The sequence below is a fragment of the Vipera ursinii genome (assembly GCF_947247035.1).
Source record: "Vipera ursinii genome assembly, chromosome: 17".
NCBI lineage: Eukaryota > Metazoa > Chordata > Lepidosauria > Squamata > Viperidae > Vipera > Vipera ursinii.
Window position 1 is genome coordinate 180,121 of NC_139530.1, and position 19,758 is coordinate 199,878.

Consider the following 19,758-nt stretch of genomic DNA (forward strand, 5'->3'; position numbering starts at 1 on the left):
ACGGATGGCAGCAGGGAACTTTGAGCTTTGGAGGCCCCTGGCTCAAGGGTCCCGGTGGAACTCGATGGCCCCAGTGAGAGGGGCCCTCTGGACACGCACCAGTTGCTGCGGAAGAGGCTCTCCCAGCAGTCCGTCCCGTACTCCAGGGCGGAGTAGGCCCACCGGAGGAAGAAAACCTGCCGAGACGCCGCAAAGAGGGAGGGTCGAGAGAGAGGCTGGAATAAGGGGCAGGGACAGGCAGGGGGCAGCCCCCCAACAGCCCTCCTTCCTTCCAGGGGGATTGTGAACACACCTCCCACCGCCAGACTTTGGAAAAAACAGCCAGACTAGCGACAATTCACACAAAGGCTCATTTCGCCCGGTTTTCGGGGTTCTCCTCTTCAGAGGCTGATGTGGCTGCTGACCCCCCTGTCTTCCTCCTCACCCCCCCCAACCGGGAAAGGCCAGAGAGCTTACAGGTGCCAGCTCGTCCGTCAGGTCCGTCAGGACAGCCTGTGAGGAGAGGAAGGAGGCGTCCGTCCTCAGCTGCTCCAGGAAGTCCAGCAGGGTGAAGGTGTCTTGCTGGGTGCCCGCCCAGGGCTGCTCCAGGGCCCGGTATGCCACCCGCCCGGCGTCGTTGCGTCTCTCCAGGATCAGCACCTGTGGAGGGAGAGTCCGTGGGCTGGTGGGCAGGGATCAGGACTCTCTGCTGGGTAATACACACAGCCACGCCCAGCAGCCCCTACAAGGGAGGGGCTTCTTAGGGCGGGGAAGCAGGCCCGGAGCTCCTCAAAGGCTTCCTTTCAGGCTGGCTTGGGGGGCACTGATGTCCCCCAAGAATGAAGGGGGGGGACCCACTGCGATCCACTCTGCAGACCAGGAGGAGGAGGAGGAGGCAGCCAGGCAGGCAGAACACTTACAGCTGATTTGGCCTGTAACCAGACGTCGCCCCAGAGCAGAGTGCGGGCAAACTCCTGCTGGCAGTCGCTGTAGATATGCACAAACCGCAGGGTCTCCTTCGTGTTGGCCACGGCAAAGGCCAGGAAGGCCTGATAGCTCTCCACGTACTTCTCCCCCTCGCCCGTCAGCAGGACCACGCAGTACCTGCACCGGCACAGATTTTTAAAAAGTGGGTGCTACTGCACGGAAACCATGAGGACTAGCTCCTCGGCAGAGGAAGACCCTGCACAGGAGTCTGGGCTCTGCTCGGCCAGCCACAAAGTTTTATTCATAGTCGGCAGTCATCCTCCACGCAGGCCTGGATCCCAGAGCCCATCTGCCTGGGATTGGCCGCCTTGCAGCCGGACACCCTCTGGAGGAGGGGTGGAGACAGAGCTTTGTGTGGTTTCTGAGAGAGGGGGGCTGGATGGAGGGGGAGGGGCCTTTCCGCCACCCCTCACTCACTTGTGCTGGCGGTGGGACTTCTTCACAGGACACAGTTCCTGGAAGAGCTTCTGGCTGGTCAAGCGGGTGGCCAGCAGGTACTTGTTCTGGGACAGGAAGTCGTCGATCAGCTGCTTCTTCATGTGGCGGGCCTGGGGAGGGAGGGGAGGGGATTAACTGGTTAGGAGGAGGAGGGGAAGGAAAGGTAAACGCTTTGCCTACCCACCCACCCCGCGCTACGCTGGGGCCACCATGGGGCTCACCTGGATGACGTCGGCTGGCTTCTCCACCTGCTCCTTGAAGACCATCATGGTGGGCGTGTAGACGTTGATGTTGTACTGCCGGGAAAGCTCTTCGGTGCCCCGAAGCCCCACGCAGACGTACCCAAAGGACAGGTAGTCCCTGAACGCGAAGGCAGTGAGCTGGAAGGGAAGGGGGGGTGTCAGGAGCCCACCGCAGACCCCTCTTCCAGGCAGCCCCTCCGGACCCCCCCTGCCACCAGAGGAGGGGAAGATCAGCTGCTCAGGGTCACTGGGCGGTGGACGATGGGCACACCGACACAGCCCAGCTGCCTTTTAAATTTAAATACCCTGTGCTACCTCGGGCCCCTCCCCCCAGACTTCCAAGCACCCCCTTTGCTACACCCAAAGACGCCCCCCCCGGCTTCCGCGGGTCAAGAACCTGGCAGCTTGGGGCAGGGGTCCCTGCTGTGAACTGCAAAGCTTCAGAGACCGACCTTGTAGAGGAGGGGCGCCAGGGGCAAGTGGTCAAAGAGCAGGACGTGAGGCTTGTTCTCCTTCTTCCAGCCGGACAGGAAGCGGACATAGTTCTTGTCCGTAATCTGCCGGGGGGGGGGGGGGAGAAGGCTGTCAGACCCCCCGCTGCTGGCTGATAGGGGGATTGCCTCAGGAACCCCTGGGTACTGATGGGGGGCATACAGGGGGTGCATTTTTCAACGGTGTTTCTCAGCTGCCTTGTGTGACGATGGGAGTGGCAGGTTAAAAATGAACCCTCAGAACAAAATTAGGCAGGAGGAACTTTGCAGCCCCCAGTCCGAAGCCGACCGCTGCCCCCCGCCCCCTCACCCCCACCCCAAATTAAAGAACCAGCAGAAAGTGAAAAATAAATACCTAAGGCAGCGGCTCTCAACTTTTTCTTCATCATGGACTCCCCCCCCACTTAAATACCTTTTTTGGCCCCGGACCACCAAAACATATGATTTAAATCATAACATTTCTTCAAGCTTTCACAGACACCCCCCCCCCCAGGGGTCTGCAGACCACAGGTTGAGAGCCACTGGCCGAAGCACTTCTCCAACAGGCCTCTCCCCGCCTGTCGGGCTCCTCCATGGAAACTGAGTCGGGGTCTGTGGGACGGGAGGGGGGGTTCCAAAGAAGAGGAACCCCTGCTGCCGCCCCCCAAGAGCCGCTCCTCACCTTCTCCACCAGGGCCCCAGGAAGCAGGCTCTCCACGAACTGCCGGAGGTTCTCCCGGACCACGGCGTTGTGGAAGAAGGTGACCTTCCCGTTGATCAGGCCCAGGATGGACGGGGTGCTGTGCGCGCCAAGGTGCTGGGCCAGGCGCCGCTCGTAGCCCGCGTGGATGACACCGATCCCCACGCCTGGGAGGGGGAAGGAGGGACCCCTCAGGATGGAAGCTGGCGAGCCCACAGAGTACTGGGAGAGTGCCCAGGAGGAGCAGAAGCCTCGAGCTCTGGACAGGATGACCTGAGATGGCCACTGACCACCGTCGCCCAAACACCAAGCGGGTCACCGTCCCAAAAAAGTAATGCCTGACCTATGCCTTTTGGGGCAAGCAGTTTAAAATCAACACCGGGTCTCTGAGACCCTCGGGGCCACTGCTGCCTGCCCCCCTCCCCGCCACCCCCCACGCTCCCTCCCTCTCCCCCCCCCCCGCCTTGGCTCACCCAGGGCTTCCAGCTCCTGCACCACCTCCTTCCAGACGGGCTCAATGTGGACGCAGCTGAAGCACCAGTCGGAGGTGATCTTGATGAGGAAAGGCCTGCGGAAGCTCTCGGGCACCACCTCGTTGACGTAATGGGAGAAGTGCAGCAGGTACTTCTCGTCGGTGGAGTCGTGGTGATGCTCCGAGTTGAAGGGGAAGTGGAAGAAGGACTCGTCGAAGTAGAAGCTCTCGTGGAAGGGGTGCGAGTGGCGGTGCGACTGCTGGTGCTGCTGGTGTGGGAAGCCCTGGTTCTCGCCCACGTCCCCGTAGCGGTCAAAATTCAACCGCTTCTCCTCGTTGGACAGGATCTGCACGGGAAAAACCGGAGCCCTCGTCCCCTCTTTTTCTTCCAACCGGCCTCCCCGCACCAACGTGGCACATCCAAAGCCGGCCTGCGTACCTCGTAGGCTTTGCTGATTTGTATAAACCTATCCTCTGCTCCCGGGTCCTTGTTCTTGTCCGGATGCCTGGAAGGCCGAGAAAAGGAGGTCAGCAGCAGCTCAAGAAGCGACCGCTTCACGGGACTTGCGCAGTTGGGGGTGGGGAAGGGCTCTGCTTTTAACCCTCACTGAATCACTTCAATTCTCCCTGCAACGAGGTTACTTTGATTTACTCACCACTCCCGGGCGAGTTTCTTGTAGGCTTTCTTAATATCCGCCTGGCTCGCGGTCCTACTAACGCCCAGGATCCGGTATGGGTCAAAATCAACGGCCGACAAGATCTGCAGGGCCAGGACCAGGAAGAGCACCAGCACCAGGGAGAGGCTGAGCCGTCTCATCTCCATCTCCTCTCGGGCAGGGAATCTTCCTGGGGGCAAGAAGGCAGGAGGAGAGGTCAGGGCCTCCGGAACCGACCCACCTCCCCCCATCGGAAGCCGGGAAGAGAAACCACGCCCGGGAGAGCCGCCCCCGTGAGGAGGAGGAGCAGGAGGAGATGGTCTCTCAAGTAGGGGCCACGTCGCCTCCTCCGTAGGCCGAGCCTCGCCGGCTCTTCTGCCTCCACCCACGGGCTGCTTTCCGGCCGCGATCAGAGTTTTGGGGCGGCAGGCAGGGACCCCCCCTCCCCTCCTCCTCCTCCTCGGGTGGGGGCGCCCAGGGGACTTTGGCGTGCATGCGCAGAGCCTGACCTCCCCCCCCCGGCCCCTCTCCGGCGGGCCCCGTCCCTGGGCGGCTCCCTCCCCAACCCGGAGCCCCCGAGAGGGTCCGGGTCTTCCGGGATCCCCCCAAAGAGGAGGGGCGCGACCCACCCCCTCCCCGCCGAGGCTCCCCGAGCCCCCCCGCCCCCGGCGAGGAAGACCGCAGGGGGGCTAGAGCGTCCCCCTCCTCCTCCCCCCCCCTCCCCGCCCGCAACGCTCACCCAGGCTCCTCTCGTCTCCCCGGTCCCCGCTTCCGGCTCGGCGGCCTCGTCACCATAGAGACGGCGCGGTCGGCGCTCACTTCCGGCGTGGGGTTAGCCTCGCCTTCCTAGGCAGAAGGCCGGGAGGCAGGACGGCCGGAGCCGCGTGCGCATGCGCAGCCGCCGGAGCCGCGGTTCCTCCCCCCCCCCCCACCGGATCCCCTGGGCGGCGGCGGCGGCGGCGGCGGAGCGGCGGGTCCCGGCGGCCATGGAGGAGGAGGATCGGCGGCGACTGCGCCGCTCCCGGGTGCGGCTGGTGAAGGAGCTGCGGCTGGAGCCGCTCTGGGCACCGCTGCTGCGCCGGGGCCTCTTCACCGCGGACATGCTGGAGGAGATCCAGGTACCGCGCGGCCCGTGGTGCACGGCCGGGAGGAGGAGCAGCCCCCAGGCGCCTTTGGAGCCCCCCCCCGGAGCAGTTTCAGGCCCTTCCTGCCCGGCGGGGCTGTCGTTGCGGGCGGCCCAGGGATCCCTCGCGGCCATCCAGTCGTGCCCCAACCGTCCCCTCTTTCCTCTCTCCGCGCCTGCGCAGTCGGCGGGCCCCCGGCCGGACCAGGCGCGGCAGCTGCTGCGCGATGTGGCGACGCGGGGCCGGCGGGCCCTGGCAGACTTCGTGCTGTGCCTGCGGGACACGGGCCAGGAGGGGCTGGCGGAGCTGCTGAGCGACGGGCGCCGCCCGGAGGCGGAGGACCCCGAGGCCCATCGTCCGCCTCCTCTGCCCGGGAAGGAGAGCCCCTCCGAGGGCCAGCCCGGCCGGCCGGGTAAGCGGGGCCCCTTCCGGGGAGTCCTCCGTCCGCCACCCTCGGCTAAGTGACCACTCGGACGGATCCCCCTCCAGGCACCCCGATTCTTTCCTCGTCTGTCCACAACAGCCACACGCCCACCCCGAGCGCCTTCCCCGTTTCTGGGCCAGGGTCCGGAAGAGGAAGGGGGAGGACTTGGGGCGGGGAGGGGGGGTCAGAGTCCGGCCGTGCTGGGCCCCCTGGGGGAGGTGGCTGTTCCGCCTGGACCAACCGATCTCCTCCCTCCTCTCCCCCTCGGCCAGGCCCCCCGGGAGAGAAGCCCCAGAGGGACTCCGACACGGTGAGTTTGCTTCTTTCTCTTCGCTGGCCTTCCCAGGTGCCAATAAGCCACGATGCAGGTAACACACGAGCAGGGAGGAGGGCGAGGCGAGACAAAGACCTGCCTGTGTCTGTCTGAAGTCAGGGCATCCCTAAGTCACCGAGAAGCCCAAGGACGCTGGTCGGGGAACGCTGGGAGTTGAAGTCCGCACATCTCGAGTCCAAGCTTTAGAAATGTCCCCCTAAGAACATACTATACACACAAAGCTCTTTGCAGCAGTGCGGAAGGTTGATTCCTCCGGCTTTGGATCAGTGTCCGTCCCGGTTCCGAAATCACCAGTTTAAACTTTATCCAGTGTTTTATGTTCCCTTCAGACGCGGCCCTGGGCTGAGGGCTGGCTCGCGGTCAATTGGCAGTGGTCCCACGCTGTCATATTATAATACGTCTGATGTGTCCTCACAGGTTTACCCCCTGACTTCTGAGCCCTGCGGCTACTGTCTCATTATCAACAATGTCAATTTCCACAAAGACACGGGTTTGAAACGCCGGCTGGGCTCCGACATCGATCGCCAGAGGCTGGAAAAGAGGTTCCGGGCGCTGCATTTCAAGGTCCTGACCAAGGAAGACCTCACAGCTCAGGTGAGCGTCGGTAGGTGCCTTGGGGAAAACATCTCCCCCTCCCCAGGATCTGGATTCAGCTTTGAGAAGTGTAGGAGGGCAAGCGTTCCCCTTCCTTGCGTTGCCTGTCAGGAGGAAGCCGGAAGGGGAGAAAATGGCTTGCTGGGCAGGCTGATCTTGCTGGCCGCTGGGCCTGTCTCCCTCCCTCTTCCCCCGGCTGGAGTGTCTGGGGAAAGCTTATGGCTGCCACTCCCCAAAACGTTGACTCAGCCCTTCAGGTTTGCCAGCTTGTCTCAGTGAGGTCTGGTGTTTGCTTCAACCTGCCCTCTCTGGAAACGCCCTCAGGAAATCACCCAGGAGCTGCAGAACCTGGCCAGACAGGATCACAGCCTCCTGGATTGCTGCCTGGTGGTCATCCTCTCCCATGGCTGCGAGGTAGGCGGCCCGGGGCTCCTGCACGATGGTGATGATGTGGGCATGCGGGAGTGGAGAGGGCTTTCCCCGTGACTTAGCACCAACTCAGCATCCCACCCAGGGACCAGCAGTAAATCCTTTTCAGGCCAGGTTGTGACTTTGTGCTAAGCGACCTGTTCAAAGTTGAGGAATACTTTCCCCCTTGAGAGAGCCGTGCGGAGGGTGGGGGCGCTCTGAGAGTCTCCCGGCCTCTTCCAGAACTACCACATCCAAATTCCGGGCGCCATCTTTGGGACAGACGGGCAGCGCGTTGCGGTGCAGAAGGTGGTCAGCTATTTCAACGGCTCCCACTGCCCAAGCCTGAGGGGGAAGCCGAAATTGTTCTTCATCCAGGCCTGCGGAGGAGGTGAGGGGGGAGGCTAGGGGAGTCCAGAGGGAGGGGTCCCGGGGCCCAGAGCATCACCTGGAAAAACAGACCTGTTTGCCTTCTCAGATGAAAAAGACCCGGGCTTCAAAGTGGAGACCGATGCTTCGCAGGGCCGGCGTGAAGAGAAGACTGTGGAGTCGGACGCCACCCCGATGCAGGAGCCGGGCAGAGACCACGATGAGCTCGATGCCACAGCCACCCTGCCCACTGACAGCGACATCCTGGTTTGCTACCCGACCTTTCCACGTAAGGGGACAACGCTCCCAGGCCACTGACGGGCGCCACTTCAAACCTCTCGACTCATCACCCCCACCCCTTTCGGCCACCAGGCGGAAGCCTTGACTCAAATAACAGTCCTGGGACAAACACGGAAGACATTCAGAGGGGTGGATTGGGGGCCTTTCCTCCTCTTAGAACACTGCCTGGGCCCCAGTCCGCCCCTCTCGACCCTGTGCAGCTCCTGCCGTGCTCAGAAGGCAGTGGCAATTGCACACCACCCATAACCCTGCCCCCCCCTCTCTTTCTCTGGCTCCCTGGCCCCTCCCTCTCCCTCTGATGCTTTCAACCCGCTCAGCCAGCAGGGGGCAGCAGCTTCCCCACAGCCCACATGAGTCGCCCCCTTCGGTCCTCAGCAGCAGCAGCAGCGTGTGGGGAGGCGAGAGGCCCGCTAGGACAGGCGAGTCCTGACATTTGGTGCTTGTGTCCCCCCCAAAGGCCACGTGTCCTGGCGGGACACACAAAGCGGCTCCTGGTTGATCGAGGCTCTGGACCAGGTCTTGGCTGAATACGCCCACCAGGAGGACCTGTCCGGCATCCTCATGAAGGTAACTTTGCCCCCCCCCCCTCTGGGCCTCAGGCATTGGGATTCACCTGCCAGTTTCTTTGCCTGTCAGTTTTCCACCCCTGGCCCCAAACAGGCAGGAAGCGGGTGACGCCTTCTTTGCCCTCAGGCCATCAATTCCAGCTTGCCAGGCATTGTTCCATCCCCATCTGCAGGACCCCTTTCTCACTCCACGCTCTTGCCTCCCCAGGTGGCGAACATCGTGGCTGACAAAGATGCGGGGCCTTACAAGCAAATGCCAGGTCACATCAACTTTCTCCGGAAAAAGTTTTTCTTCAAGGTTTGATGAACGTTTGCTGGTTCTTCACTGTTCCTGGGACTCGAGACGCATTTATGGAGATGTATTTCTTGGGGGTGGGGGGGGATGCTACTGGTACCATGTTCCGTGGAGAAGCCCCCACCAGCAGGCAGAGACCCCAGACTCCAAATGATCTCCCTTCCCCTTTGGAGCTGCATGGAAACCTGCGTTTGGCCTTTCTGACTTATTGACCTAATGGAACAAACCAATTTGAATCAAGTTTTTTTTCCCAAGAAATCAAAAGAATTACAATAGGAAACTTATTTTGAGCCACAAGCATTAATCTTTAAAACGAACCTTTAAGGGATAAACAGTGTCTGAAATGATTATTTAATTATTTGAGGGATGAGCACGTCTGGTAATTTTTTTACATCATTAAATATTTAAATTCCTGAGTTCTGTGCTTCTTATTTTATCTGTTCTTGGCTGCTTTCGTTCATCAAGGAGAGGCACCCAAAACAGTTTGAGCCCCTCACTGGCCCCACATTCCTCTTGGTGGTCTCCAGGAAAGGGCTTTTGCATGCCCACCCAATGTGGAAAAAATCCATTTATTTCTTGGTGGGCAGTCAAGAGACCAGAAAGGGGGAAACTGAGGCACTCCTTCCACAACACCAGACTGGCCCATTTCCAAACAGCTGACAATAATTCAGCATGTATGCTCCGAAAAGGAGCTGCCCACCACTTCCCAATCCCGTGTCTGGGGCAAGATGGGGATGCAGAAGCCCTAAAGCCCAGAAAGAGCAGGAACTTCCAGGATCTTCCTTTGGCAGCAATACCCAACACAGACACTGGGGGACAGCACTCACTGATAAAAGGCATATCCTATTTTCTTTGTAGTACCTAATTCAGCCACCAGGGGCAGCAGTCTGGTCATATATGCCCTAACTATGGCCCAGTACTCAGTTCAGCCACTGGGGGACACCATCCACAATTCACTTAACAATCATGTGTGACTAACTTAAGTGCAGTGGTTTGCTTAACAATGGTGGCAAGGAAAATGGTAAGATGGGGCAAAACTCACTTAACAAATGTCTCACTTAGCAACATAAATTTTGGGCTCAGCTGTGGTTATAAGTCGAGGACCTGTATCTGAGCTTGCCTTTTGACACCTCCCTCCCCACCTCTTCTTCCTTGTGTGCCATGTCATTCGTTTGCCTGATAATCTTTTAGAGGTGCAATTGTGCAGCTTCCATTGTGATTGTTAACAGGCAGGGTAAAAGGAGGAAGAACAGAGGCTGCCAAGTGGGGAGGGGGTGGAATGTGCTCCAGAGGGTCTTGAACCCCAGCTCGCAAGAGACACGCCCAGACAAGCCCAGAAACCCGGAGATAAATGAATGTTGAAGCGGGATTTGAAAAAAATCCCAGGTTTGGGGGGCAGGAAATGCCACACACACACACACACACAGCCCTTTGGGACGATAGAACGTTTATTGAGTATTTTTCGTATGGGTTTGCCACACACGACACAGCTGGGTCCTCAGTTCTGAGTCATTTTCTACGGGAGGGGAAAAGAGAAAGCAAACGATGGAAAAGGACACAAGCGCTCGCTCGCAGGTTCTGAAAAGACTGGACAGATCCTGGCAAGAGCTGCGGCTTCTCTTCCGCGATGTGTTTCCAGCATTAGCCAGGCCCAATTTCCCCCCTCGTGGGAACAGACCTAAACGGGCTCCTCTTTGGGTGGGCAACGTTAAGAGCAGCCAAGGCCCAGTGACCCCCTTTGGCAGGAGAAGGCGGGGGAGCCGGCGCCTGGCTCTTCAGGGTCTGCACTCTGCGCATGCTCCATCCCCAGAACCAAGGCAGGCCCTCCGTCCAGAAGGGTCAAGGCCAGGCCTATTCTGAGGACGCCCCGTGACCTCATGGCGATAACCTAACCTTGCTCGATTTCCCTGAATAGCAAAAAGGACGCCAGCCCATGGCTCCGGGTAGGGGGCCTCGGGATGGGGCTCCTGCCGCCCACTCACCTCTTGCATCCAGGCGATGTAAGCGGAGACGCGGGTGAAGACGGTGGGTTTCTTGGCTGTGTTGCAGCCGAGGGCGGACCCAAAGCTAACGATGCCGTGGACTTGCCAGGATTCGCCATTGCGGCAGTTCAGGGGCCCGCCAGAGTCGCCCTGCAGACAGAGGAGGGCAGGCCGGCTCAGGGATCGGGGAGCAGCAAGCCCAAAGGCTGTTCCCCCCCCTCCCCGTTGAGGCTGGGTGGGTGTCGCCTGTCCTTTTGACCACTGATTGTGCTGAACCAGATTGCACTGAATTAGGTCCCGGCTTCACGCCCACCCAGTCACAAAGCTCTGCGGGTTCATGCAGGATCGGAACGTAGACCGTTGTGGCTGAGCCCGAGTTAAGCAAACCACAGCTGGCCTTTGGCGACACCGCCCCCTCATCTGTCGCTGTGCTTGAGGGGCCCCCAGGTCAGCCAAAGGAAGCAGCAAACCTACATTGCATCCCGAAATGACGCCGTCTCCCCCTGCGCAGACCATGCTAGGCTTGACCATGGAGCCCCACCAGTCCTTTTGGGTGCAGGTGGCGTGATCCACCACGGGCAAGAAGCCCTGCTGAAGGTTGTCCGCGATGGGCCCGTTGGCTGCAAGAGAGGGAGGGAGGAGGGAGGGAGGCGTTTGGACACCAGGACGGCCGCCTTCGGGGCTATTCTTCCCTGCTTGCGGGGGGGGGGGGGGGGGGCAGCCGCTGACTTACTCCAGAGACGGCCCCACCCGGTGACGTAACAAGGGAAGCCCTGGGGCAGCAGAGAGTCCGTGCTGGGCAGGCAGGAGGGCTGGATGGTGTCGCTGAACTTGACCGGCTCCGCCAGCTTCAGCAGGGCGATGTCGTTGCTGCAAGAGGAACAGCGTCAGCAGCCGCACTGAGGGGGGTGCAGGGCCAGGTGGGCACCCCGGGAAGGAGGAGGTGAGGCAAGAGCCCCCTTCCCTGCCACGTGGGGCAAGGACGTGGCCGCCCCCTCCTCTCCCGGAGAGACTCACATGATCAAGAGGGAGTTCCACTTCTCATGGACAATGGCCTTCTCCACCGCCACGGCCACCTCGCCGGCCTCGGCCTCCTTCAGGTTGTGCTTCCCCAGCAGCACTCGGTAGATCCGCTTGGAGCTGAGGGAGGGAGCGGCAGGGGGAGGGGAGGAAGCAGGATGGGGGGACAGAGCCCCCCTCCCTGGAAAGCTCCCCCTCCTGCCCCGCAAGGAACACGCTGGGCGGGGAGTTTCCTCAGCGTCCTTCAAAAGACACTGCAGGGGTGGTTTGGGGAGACGGGGCTGAGAAGGAAAGACGTCTTTCTCCCGAAGTTGCCCCCAGAGGGCTTACCTGATGCAGTGAGCCGCCGTCAGCACCCAGTGGGGGTCCAGGAGGGTCCCGCCACAGGTGTGAGCCCAAACTCCATTCTTGTCGTACTGGAGGGAGACCTGAAAGTGAAATCGGCCCAATTGTTACCTTCGAAACCCCCAAAGTTTCACTCCCCTCCAACCTGGATTTTGCCCTGCACCCCAAACCCCTCACGAAGCAGGCAAGGACCACCCCCTTGGTGTATGGTGATCTTCCTGGGTCCCCTGAAGATCTGCTCTCCCCCTTCCAGTGGCAAGGTGTCCCACAGGGCAACGGCTGGTCAGCCATGGTTCTGCCCTCGCAGAGTGCACCAAGCAAGGACCCCCGAGCCCCTTACCTGCCAGGGCCAGCTGTGGGGCCGGACGTCTTCACCCCCAACCACACGCGAAACGTTGGGCACGTAGGTGGGGCGGCCACAGCCATAGGCTTGGAGAGGGAAGCAATTTATGTCAGTGACACAAGAGCCCTCTAAACGTTTTTCTCCTAAAGTCTGTCCCCCCCCAAACAGGTGAAACTGAGGCACTTCCAATCATCAATGCAGGGAGGACTGACCAGATTCTCTTTGCATCCAATAGCCAGAGAAACTGACCAGACCCTGCGCTAAAGAGCTCCTGGCAGCCCAGGCTGAGGAAGCGCCCAGCTGTTCCCCAAGGGGAGGCAGCCCAGGGCTCCCCCACCCCCCAACCACTTACCATGAGCCACGAGCAGGAGGGCGCAGAGCAACTTGAGCATGATGGCAGCCACTGAAGTAGGCTTTGTGGGAGGCCGCTCCCGCATTTATAGCCAGCTGCAGCCAAGCATCCTGGAAGCTCCGACCAGGTGCGATCGCCAGGCGCCTTTGACCTTGACAGATTATCGCTGGATCGATAGACGAGGAAGGCGGCCCCTTGGCACAGAGCGTGGCCAGCTGTGTCCTCCGCTCGCTGGGTCAGGGTCTCTGCAGCCCTCAAGAAGGGTGGAGACCTTTGGGGCTTCTGGGAGGGGGGAGCTGCTCCTCCTGCATCCCCCCAGCTGGCCCAGGCAGCCACAGGTTCAACAGGGCTGGGGAACATGGGGTGGGGAGCATCTGGGCAGCCTCCAAAATCATCTTGGGCGACCAGAGCCCCCCCACACACACACTCCCATGCGACCTCTGGCCCGGCTTTCCTTCTGAAACGGGGGTGAGGGGTGTCGCAGGGAAAGCACACCCAGCCGTCGGCTGCAGCCCCTGTACCAGGGAGCAAGGCTGGTGCCGGCAAGGCCAGCTCCTTGGGGGCTCCGAGGGCAGCTCCTGGCTACGGCTGGAGCCCCTCTGCCCCAGAAGCCCCCGGCTGTGGGAGAAGCAGCAGCTGCCTCATCCAGCCTGGCACAGCTGCTGGAAACGTCCCCCTGGCACCTCCTTCCTCAGGTGTCCGCTTCCCACGGGGAAACACGGCAGGGGTTGGGAAGAGGGGCCAGGGTGGCGCCTGGCCAGGAGGACCAGACAGAGGGCACCCAGGGATATTGACGCACAAGCGGTGCCCTCAGCTTGGAGTCAGCTCCGCTCAGGTGTGGACACGGGGGGGGGGGGCTGCCACCCCTGAATCTGACTGCCCGGGTCAAGTCCAGCCATTCGGCCAACTCCGTTGTGGCCTCGCTGCAGCAGACTGGAGAGGTTGCTCGAGTCAGTAAGGCCAGCCACAAGAAAGGCACAAACTCGTCAACCACACCTCCTGATTGAATTCCTCCCCACCGCCCCCCACCACAACCACAAGAGACAGACTCTGGATACCACAATGAGCTTATTAAATATAGTTTTGTTTTAATTATATTTGGGTAAAAAAAATAAAATCATACCACTGAAATGGAGCAGCTTTTGAACCCAGAAACACCACCTCGCAACCCACAGATGTTGTACCGTCCACTGAAGTGACCAAGGAATTCGAGGGGAGGCTGAGGGCAAGCAAGGCCCCACGCGGCCCCAGGAAGAAGCAAGCCAGCTTGCACAGAGATTTTTTGGCCAAACAACACAAATTCAGCACTAAAGCAAGCAAGCACGGAGAAAAGGGGTTGGGGGTTTGGGTGGAAAGACCCCCCCTTGGGAAATAAACCCTCAACAACAGCCAGATGGGGCTCTGCAAAGCACTAAACTAGAGCTGCCATAATTGTGGCTCACTGAACAAGCCAGCATCAGAGTAATTCACGCTTCACACTAAGTTCTTCATACTGCTCTGGCTCACATGTACACAGCAACGTAACTCCAGAAGAACTTGGGGCTTATTGTCTGGATATAAACACACACAGAGAAACACACACACACACACATACAGACTGTAAATTGACCCCATCCTACAAATATGCCAGACTCCAGCTCCCATCATCCCCTGCCGGAAAACAGCCGGGGAACCCCTCAACATTCTGAAGTTTAAACTCCAAACCTCAGGTGGGAAAGGGTCCCCCCAGGGCCCCCCCCCGCTCTCCCTTCTCAGGGAAAGTGGTCTAAGGGGCTCCCTCAAAGGAGACCCTCCCCCAGAGCCCCCCGCCATACCGATCTCCTGCCACCCCTGTGGGTGTACACTTTGGGGAAAGCAGAGTCCGAGCAACGCACAAAGACAGCATTTCTGCACAAACAGCGGGGTGGGCGGGTAGGGGGAGTGGGGAGACCCCATCCCACCCCAAACAGCAGGCCACATCCATGTACCACAACCCCAGAGGGAGAACGGGATGATTCACACGTCAAGTCTGCAAAACTGGGACCGAGAGACAAAGAGAAGCACGAGACCGACGAAGACGCCATGAAAGAAACACTGAACGGCTGGCTCGGGGGAGTGGGGAAAATAAGGCCCAAATGGGTCTGGGGCCTCCAAGGTCTGCCTTCTTCCCACCAACCACGCTGGATCGCCAGCTGACCGGGACCCTCCGGCTCCTGCGCCTCTAGTAGTCACCTGACCCACAAATACCGGCCAGTTGGGGGGGGGGTCTTGCAAAGGGGGAGGCTGGTCGCAGGGCGGATGGGGGTGATTAGGGGGGGTTCTGGCGGGGGGCGGGGGGCTACTGCCCAAAGGTGGACTGCAGCTCCTTGAAGGCCTCCTTCCTCTGCTTCAGCTCCTCCGCCTGACGCCGCTTCTCCTCCTTCTCCGCCTTGATCTCCTCCTCGAAGCGGCTGGTTACGTTCATCGCCTGCACCTGGGGGGAGGGGGCAGCCAAGGAGGGGGGTGTCCCACCTTTATTGTTTTTATAAGTAAATTAAGGGAAAGATCGTACCTGATCCCCTTCCTTCCGCCTCTTTTCCCAACAACGACCCTGTGAGGTGGGCCAAGAGAGTGTAACCCAAAGTCGTCGGGCTGGCTTCCAGGCTGGACTGTGTGAGTGAACCTGCCACCCCCCCCCCACCCCCGGTCTTTAGGCCCCCTTGCTGGGCCCCCCCTCCTTACTTTGGCCTCGAAGAAGCTCTTGGCCCCCTTCACGCCCTCCGTGGAGACGTCGATCTCCGAGAGGCGGGCCAAGGCGTGCAGGCCGCTGTCTTCCTCCAGCTCCCCGGCGGCCGCTTTGCGGAAGATGAGGAGGAACTGGGGGGAGAAGATGTTTGGCCAAATTCCACCCCAGCCACGGTTCAAGGGGTGGGGCGGGAGGAAGGACCCTCACCTCCCGGAAGCTGAGCTTGCTGTCCACGTCCTCGTCCACTTCCTTGATCATGGTCTTCAGGCCCAGGTGCGTCTGGGGGGCCCCCAGCTTCTCCATCATCCGCTTCAGCTCCATCAGGTCGATGAAGCCGTCTTTGCCCGCGTCGTACCTGGGGACGGGGCCAAGACCGAAGACCCGGTCAGCCGGCGGCCAGACCCTCTCCCAAACTGCTGTCTTGCCCAACTGACACGCTCCTCCTGCAGAAAGCCGGGTCCCTCTCCAGCAGCTCTGGACCAATGGGGTTGCCGAGGGCCGCACGGTTGGAGCCATGCCCCCCCCTCCCCGAGGCTGCCGACAAGGGTGTAGTTCTAATAACCTGTTATTAGAGCCGAGTTGGCTGGGCTGCCATTCTGCTCGCCAGTCACGTTCGCACTGGGGCCTATCCAGGTGTGATCTGCCACCCCCACGCCTTGCAAACCATTTCCCTTTAGTGCAAAAGTGTGTGTGGGGGGGCACCCAACCGGTCAGATTCAGGGTCCCAGAAACAGGGTAATGAGGTGGGCCAGGAAGATGCTTATAAAGAACCAGGAGGGGTTTCGCAGTGCCCAGATGTTCGGGGGGGGGAGAGAGGGTGCTTCAGCAACCAGGAAGCCAGGGAGGGAGCGGGGGCTGCTACCAGGACACAGCTCTGCTCTTGGGTGTCCCTCCACAAGATGTGGCGGGGCTTAGTCATTTCCCCGAGCAAAGACTGAGCTCCGATGCCGAGGAGTTGGCTAACCAGCTCCTGTGCAAACTTTCTGCTCAGGCGGGTGCCAACCGGCTCCTTCCGCCTGCCCCGCCCCCCGCAGCTGGCCTGCCAGGGTGGCTGAGCAGTGAAGGACCCTGCCTTCATCTCAGGCATGCCCCCCCACCGGGAGCCACTTACAGCCTGCCAAGCAGGAGGGGAGCCTTGCAGCAGCCTGTTTTGCAAGATTAACCGATGGAGCTCCCTGCCACAAGGGACCGTCTTACAGAAGCCAGGCAGGAGAGAACCTGCCCAGGTTGCCTGCTTTCTTCCATGACACCCCCCCGCCCCTGCACAAGCAGCAGCTCTCCACACAGGAGGCTGCAGAGGGAAGAGGCGCCCAGAGGAAAAGCCAAGCGAGTCGATACCCAGGAATAATAATCGCCACTGATCAAGCCTGACTCCCACAGCATCTGTTCAAGTCCTAGGATGGAAGGCCACCAGGAGATCGGGGCATCGGCCTGCCGGTGGTTTCTGCCGTGGCTGCATTTTTCATTTATTTGTCTGCTTATTCTATGTCTACAGCCACTGAGTCTCAAGCGAGGGACTCTTAAGCTGGACCCATGCAGGGCTTCTCCCCACGTTTTTCTCTGCAGAATCAGTCAGTAATGGACTGCAGCAAGCCCTAATTCCCCTTTTTTCTCACTCAGCTGTGACACTGCACAACCAGCACTTGTCAAGAATGCAAGGTGCGCGTCTGCTTTGCCTGAAGGGGAGAGCCAGGCCAGCCAATTTTAAAGCCCCCACCCCCGCCCTCACTGCCCCAGCCCAGCACCTACAGGCTGGTCAGCCGTGGGCTCCGAGAAGCCGCCCCACGTTCAGCCCCTCCTGCGTCCAGCCGAAAAAGACTCTCTGGCCCCTAAAAGGATCAGAGCGGAAAGAACCATCCCCAAACTTTAATTTAATTATGGGACTTATATGCCGCCCTATCTCCCGAAGGACTCAGGGAGGCTAACAACAATAAAAACAACAAATACAAATATTAAAAGAAATTAAATTTTACAAAGCCCCACTAAAAACCAGTAAAAATTAAAAAGCCCCCAACGTCAGTCCAGGTCGGCCACGAAAGGACCGGAGACCTGGGGCCGTCCGAAGCTCTCGGGGGAGCTGATTCCAAAGGGCAGGCGCCCCGAAAGAGAAGGCCCTCCCCCTGGGGGCGCCAGCCGACACCCTGAGGAGGCCCTCTCTGTGTGAGCGCACAGGGCGATGGGAATGGGAAGTCGTTCCTGGCAGCAGACGGTCCTGCAAATATCCCGGGCCGAAGCCATGTAGGCTTAGTTCCAGGATTCAGGAAGACTATCCTTGAATAGTGAAGCTCCACTAAGCCAGAGTCATTAGCCTAAATTCCTTGGCAAATCAGCCCATAAAACAACAATAACCCAAGTCCATTGCAGCCCCGAATGTTACACCGGCTGCATTTCCACCTGGCGCTCTCTTGAAGACCACCTGGAAGGCGGGGGAGGGGGGAGGGGAATCAAAATCCCTAACAAACAGATCGCGGGCTGAAGTACCAGCCCCCCCCCCGCACGTGCCCTTCGCGAACGACGCCCTGCCGAAACCTGCGGGGAAACCCGTCGGAGATGCGGTCCTCTCCGCCGGGGCTGCGCAAACGGAGGGGAATCTGTCTCTGGCAGACCCCCGCCCAGCCTTCGGAAGGGGAAGCCTTGGCCTTTTCCGCTACTTTGGACTCCAAGTCCCATCGCCCCACCCAGCCCAACCGGGCAGGTTCCAAAGCCGAGGTGGCCTCTGCACGTGCCCAGAGGGCGCTTTCCCCAGGACGCAAGCGAGGCCCGCCTCACACGTGCCCGCTGCCCCCTCTTCTCTTCGCGCCGCTCCGCTTTGGAAGCAAAGCCCCCGACCCTCCCTCCCCGCTTGCCGGGCAGCCCCGAGCCCGCGTCGGCGGGGCGGAAGAGGAGCGGGGGGAGCAGGAGCAGCTTCCTTTGCAGCCCCCCCAAAGGCTCCGCGAAGCCCCCCGGGGGAGGGGGGTACTCACTGGCGGAAGAGGCGCTCCATGTCCTTGATTTGCCGGCGGGAGAACTCGCGGAACTCGCTGTAGGGGCTGAAGACGCGGTGGGCGCCGCCCGGCGAGAGCTGCCCAGCCGGGGGGGCTCGGGGGCCCGGCGACCCCTCCGCCTCGCCCTCCGCCGCCGCCGCCTCGGCGCCCCCCTCCACGCGCAGGCGGCGGCTCAGCTTGCCGGCCAGCTCCTCCGTGGCCATCCTGGCGGCGGCGGCGGCAGCGGCAGCCGGCGCGCCTCCCATCCGCTGGCCAGCCGAGCCCGGCTCCGCCCCGCCGGCCACGGGAAAGGGGGGGGGGAAGGGCGCCGAACCACAGCTCCCATCATCCCGCGGCCCGGGGCTGCTGGGAGTCGTAGTTCCCCAGACTCGCGATCCCCCTGCAGGATCCGGGAGCGGAGAACTACAGCTCCCATCATCCTGACTCCGGAGAGGAAGCGAGCGCAGGTGCGGACCCAGCCGAGGCTCCGCGCTGCCCTTGTTGCGGGCCAGGCTGGAGCGGAGGGTCCGGCACCCCAAGCTCCTCTCAGCCCCCCCCCCCCCGCAATTTAGGCAGGACCTGAAGATGCAGGCATCTCCTCCTCTTCCCAGCAAGGGTAGCCCCCCAGCTCTGCTTCTCTCCTGACAACCCCCCCCAGGGAAGCCCAGGGGGGCTCAGTCCGCAAAAGCTGCCACTGCGCCCCCCCCCCCAGAAGGTCCACCAGGCCACTGGGGCAGCTGTGACCTGGTGCCGATGGGCAGGGAGCCCTGTGGAGGAGAGGGACGCGGGCTCTCTTCTGCTCAGGGACTGGGAGGGAGGGAGGGAGGGAAGGAAGGACGGGAAACTTGCGTGGGGTGGGGGGAGGGACCACAAATACCAAACCCCTCCCTTGCTGCTGCTAAGTTGGGAAGGGGTTTGGGAAGCGCCAAAGACCACCAAAAGCAGATCCCTTGCAAACGAGGGAGATAAACTGAAGCCTCTTGGAGAGCACCTCTGCTCCTACCTTTAGGGGGATCTTGGTCCCCTGAGGACCAGGCCACCTTTGGGGTGAGGCCCCGGGGCCTGTGCCCCCGACTCAGCCCCAGAGACCCTCCCAGCTGCAGTCGCCCCCTTCTCTTCCAGAAAGGGTTCAAGGGAAGGGGAACAGGGCGGTGGAGGCCGAGAACCAGCCTGCTGCAAGAGGGGGGAGGAGGAGAGCAGAGGAGTGAAGGGGCCACAGAGGGGAAAACCCCCCCCTTAAGCACCCGCCGGCTTTCCTGCCAGCCTCAGTGTCCCCTGAATGGAGCCTGTTCTACGAAAGCCGAAGCTTGGCAGACGCCGTGGTTGTCGCCTCCGTCTGCCTTGGGATCTGTGTGGGTGCAGATCTAAGCTTGAGGGAATCGGGTGCCAATGTCTGTGTAGGAAGCCCCCACCTCCCCCCTCTATTCAAAGCAAATGCGATAATTGCATCATTTTCTCCCCAAGAAGCCCCTGGTGGGGTCAGGCCTGGATAAGGGAGCACTTTTCCTGCCAGTTAGGCCCCCCGCCAAGCCCCTCCGCCTTCCAGTCGCCCCCTCGCCCACCACTCCCCGATCCTTCCCCAACGCCCAGCAGCTCTGTGGGGAGAGCCCAGATCTTTCCCCCAGGACCGTGGGGAAAGCCGAGGCGAGAGCTGGTTCCACTCGGCCCTTTCTCCCTGCCCAAAGGGAGAA

At 60.9% G+C, this 19,758-nt stretch overlaps 4 protein-coding genes across 5 annotated transcripts in view; 1 reads left to right on the forward strand and 3 right to left on the reverse strand.

Annotated features, from left to right (window-relative positions):
* The window catches only part of DNAJC16 (DnaJ heat shock protein family (Hsp40) member C16), a 30,610-nt gene extending 25,912 nt beyond the window's left edge, over positions 1-4,698 (reverse strand). Inside the window, exons 1-11 of the mRNA XM_083375725.1 lie at positions 4,684-4,698; positions 3,945-4,134; positions 3,728-3,794; positions 3,290-3,635; positions 2,799-2,983; positions 2,099-2,203; positions 1,626-1,784; positions 1,384-1,514; positions 900-1,083; positions 457-639; positions 100-176 (exon numbers count right to left, since the gene is read on the reverse strand). Coding sequence (XP_083231851.1) covers positions 100-176; positions 457-639; positions 900-1,083; positions 1,384-1,514; positions 1,626-1,784; positions 2,099-2,203; positions 2,799-2,983; positions 3,290-3,635; positions 3,728-3,794; positions 3,945-4,111 — 1,604 coding nt within the window. The 5' untranslated portion in view covers positions 4,112-4,134; positions 4,684-4,698. The remainder of the gene's footprint in view (positions 1-99; positions 177-456; positions 640-899; positions 1,084-1,383; positions 1,515-1,625; positions 1,785-2,098; positions 2,204-2,798; positions 2,984-3,289; positions 3,636-3,727; positions 3,795-3,944; positions 4,135-4,683) is intronic.
* Positions 4,699-4,823: 125 nt separating this feature from the next.
* On the forward strand, positions 4,824-8,774 carry CASP9 (caspase 9). The gene is made up of 9 exons (XM_083375737.1): positions 4,824-5,062; positions 5,252-5,480; positions 5,765-5,802; positions 6,244-6,420; positions 6,745-6,834; positions 7,072-7,219; positions 7,307-7,486; positions 7,955-8,064; positions 8,272-8,774. Exons 1-9 carry the CDS (start codon positions 4,835-4,837, stop codon positions 8,365-8,367), a joined length of 1,296 nt encoding a protein of 431 aa, XP_083231863.1. The 5' UTR covers positions 4,824-4,834; the 3' UTR covers positions 8,368-8,774.
* A 1,013-nt stretch (positions 8,775-9,787) lies between these two features.
* On the reverse strand, positions 9,788-13,416 carry CTRC (chymotrypsin C). The gene is made up of 8 exons (XM_083375818.1): positions 12,401-13,416; positions 12,046-12,134; positions 11,691-11,788; positions 11,358-11,480; positions 11,074-11,210; positions 10,815-10,960; positions 10,341-10,490; positions 9,788-9,874 (listed from the first exon to the last, which is right to left on the reverse strand). Exons 1-8 carry the CDS (start codon positions 12,483-12,485, stop codon positions 9,857-9,859), a joined length of 846 nt encoding a protein of 281 aa, XP_083231944.1. The 5' UTR covers positions 12,486-13,416; the 3' UTR covers positions 9,788-9,856.
* Positions 13,417-14,207: 791 nt separating this feature from the next.
* Positions 14,208-18,307, reverse strand: EFHD2 (EF-hand domain family member D2). 2 transcript variants are annotated; one of them, XM_083375820.1, is made up of 4 exons: positions 18,068-18,307; positions 15,312-15,459; positions 15,101-15,235; positions 14,208-14,852 (listed from the first exon to the last, which is right to left on the reverse strand). In XM_083375820.1, exons 1-4 carry the CDS (start codon positions 18,289-18,291, stop codon positions 14,718-14,720), a joined length of 642 nt encoding a protein of 213 aa, XP_083231946.1. In that variant the 5' UTR covers positions 18,292-18,307; the 3' UTR covers positions 14,208-14,717. The 2 variants fall into 2 exon arrangements, with proteins under 2 accessions (XP_083231946.1, XP_083231945.1); XM_083375819.1 differs by having other exon boundaries at positions 14,717-14,890; positions 18,068-18,297.
* Positions 18,308-19,758: the final 1,451 nt, after the last annotated feature.

Bases quoted from the DNA above. Each gene is read 5' to 3' on its own strand.
- CASP9 (XM_083375737.1), top strand. From the start codon at position 4,835: ATGCGCAGCCGCCGGAGCCGCGGTTCCTCCCCCCCCCCCCACCGGATC. The intron at 5,481-5,764 runs GTAAGCGGGGCC...CCCCTCGGCCAG, and splicing joins GGGCCAGCCCGGCCGGCCGG to GCCCCCCGGGAGAGAAGCCC. The intron at 6,421-6,744 runs GTGAGCGTCGGT...AAACGCCCTCAG, and splicing joins AGGAAGACCTCACAGCTCAG to GAAATCACCCAGGAGCTGCA.
- EFHD2 (XM_083375820.1), bottom strand. From the start codon at position 18,291: ATGGCCACGGAGGAGCTGGCCGGCAAGCTGAGCCGCCGCCTGCGCGTG. The intron at 15,460-18,067 runs GTGAGTACCCCC...CCCCGTCCCCAG, and splicing joins ATGGAGCGCCTCTTCCGCCA to GTACGACGCGGGCAAAGACG. The intron at 14,853-15,100 runs GTAAGGAGGGGG...CCCTCCCCCCAG, and splicing joins AGAGCTTCTTCGAGGCCAAA to GTGCAGGCGATGAACGTAAC.
- CTRC (XM_083375818.1), bottom strand. From the start codon at position 12,485: ATGCGGGAGCGGCCTCCCACAAAGCCTACTTCAGTGGCTGCCATCATG. The intron at 11,789-12,045 runs GTAAGGGGCTCG...TTTCACTTTCAG, and splicing joins CCCACAGCTGGCCCTGGCAG to GTCTCCCTCCAGTACGACAA. The intron at 11,481-11,690 runs GTAAGCCCTCTG...TCCCTCCCTCAG, and splicing joins ACGGCGGCTCACTGCATCAG to CTCCAAGCGGATCTACCGAG.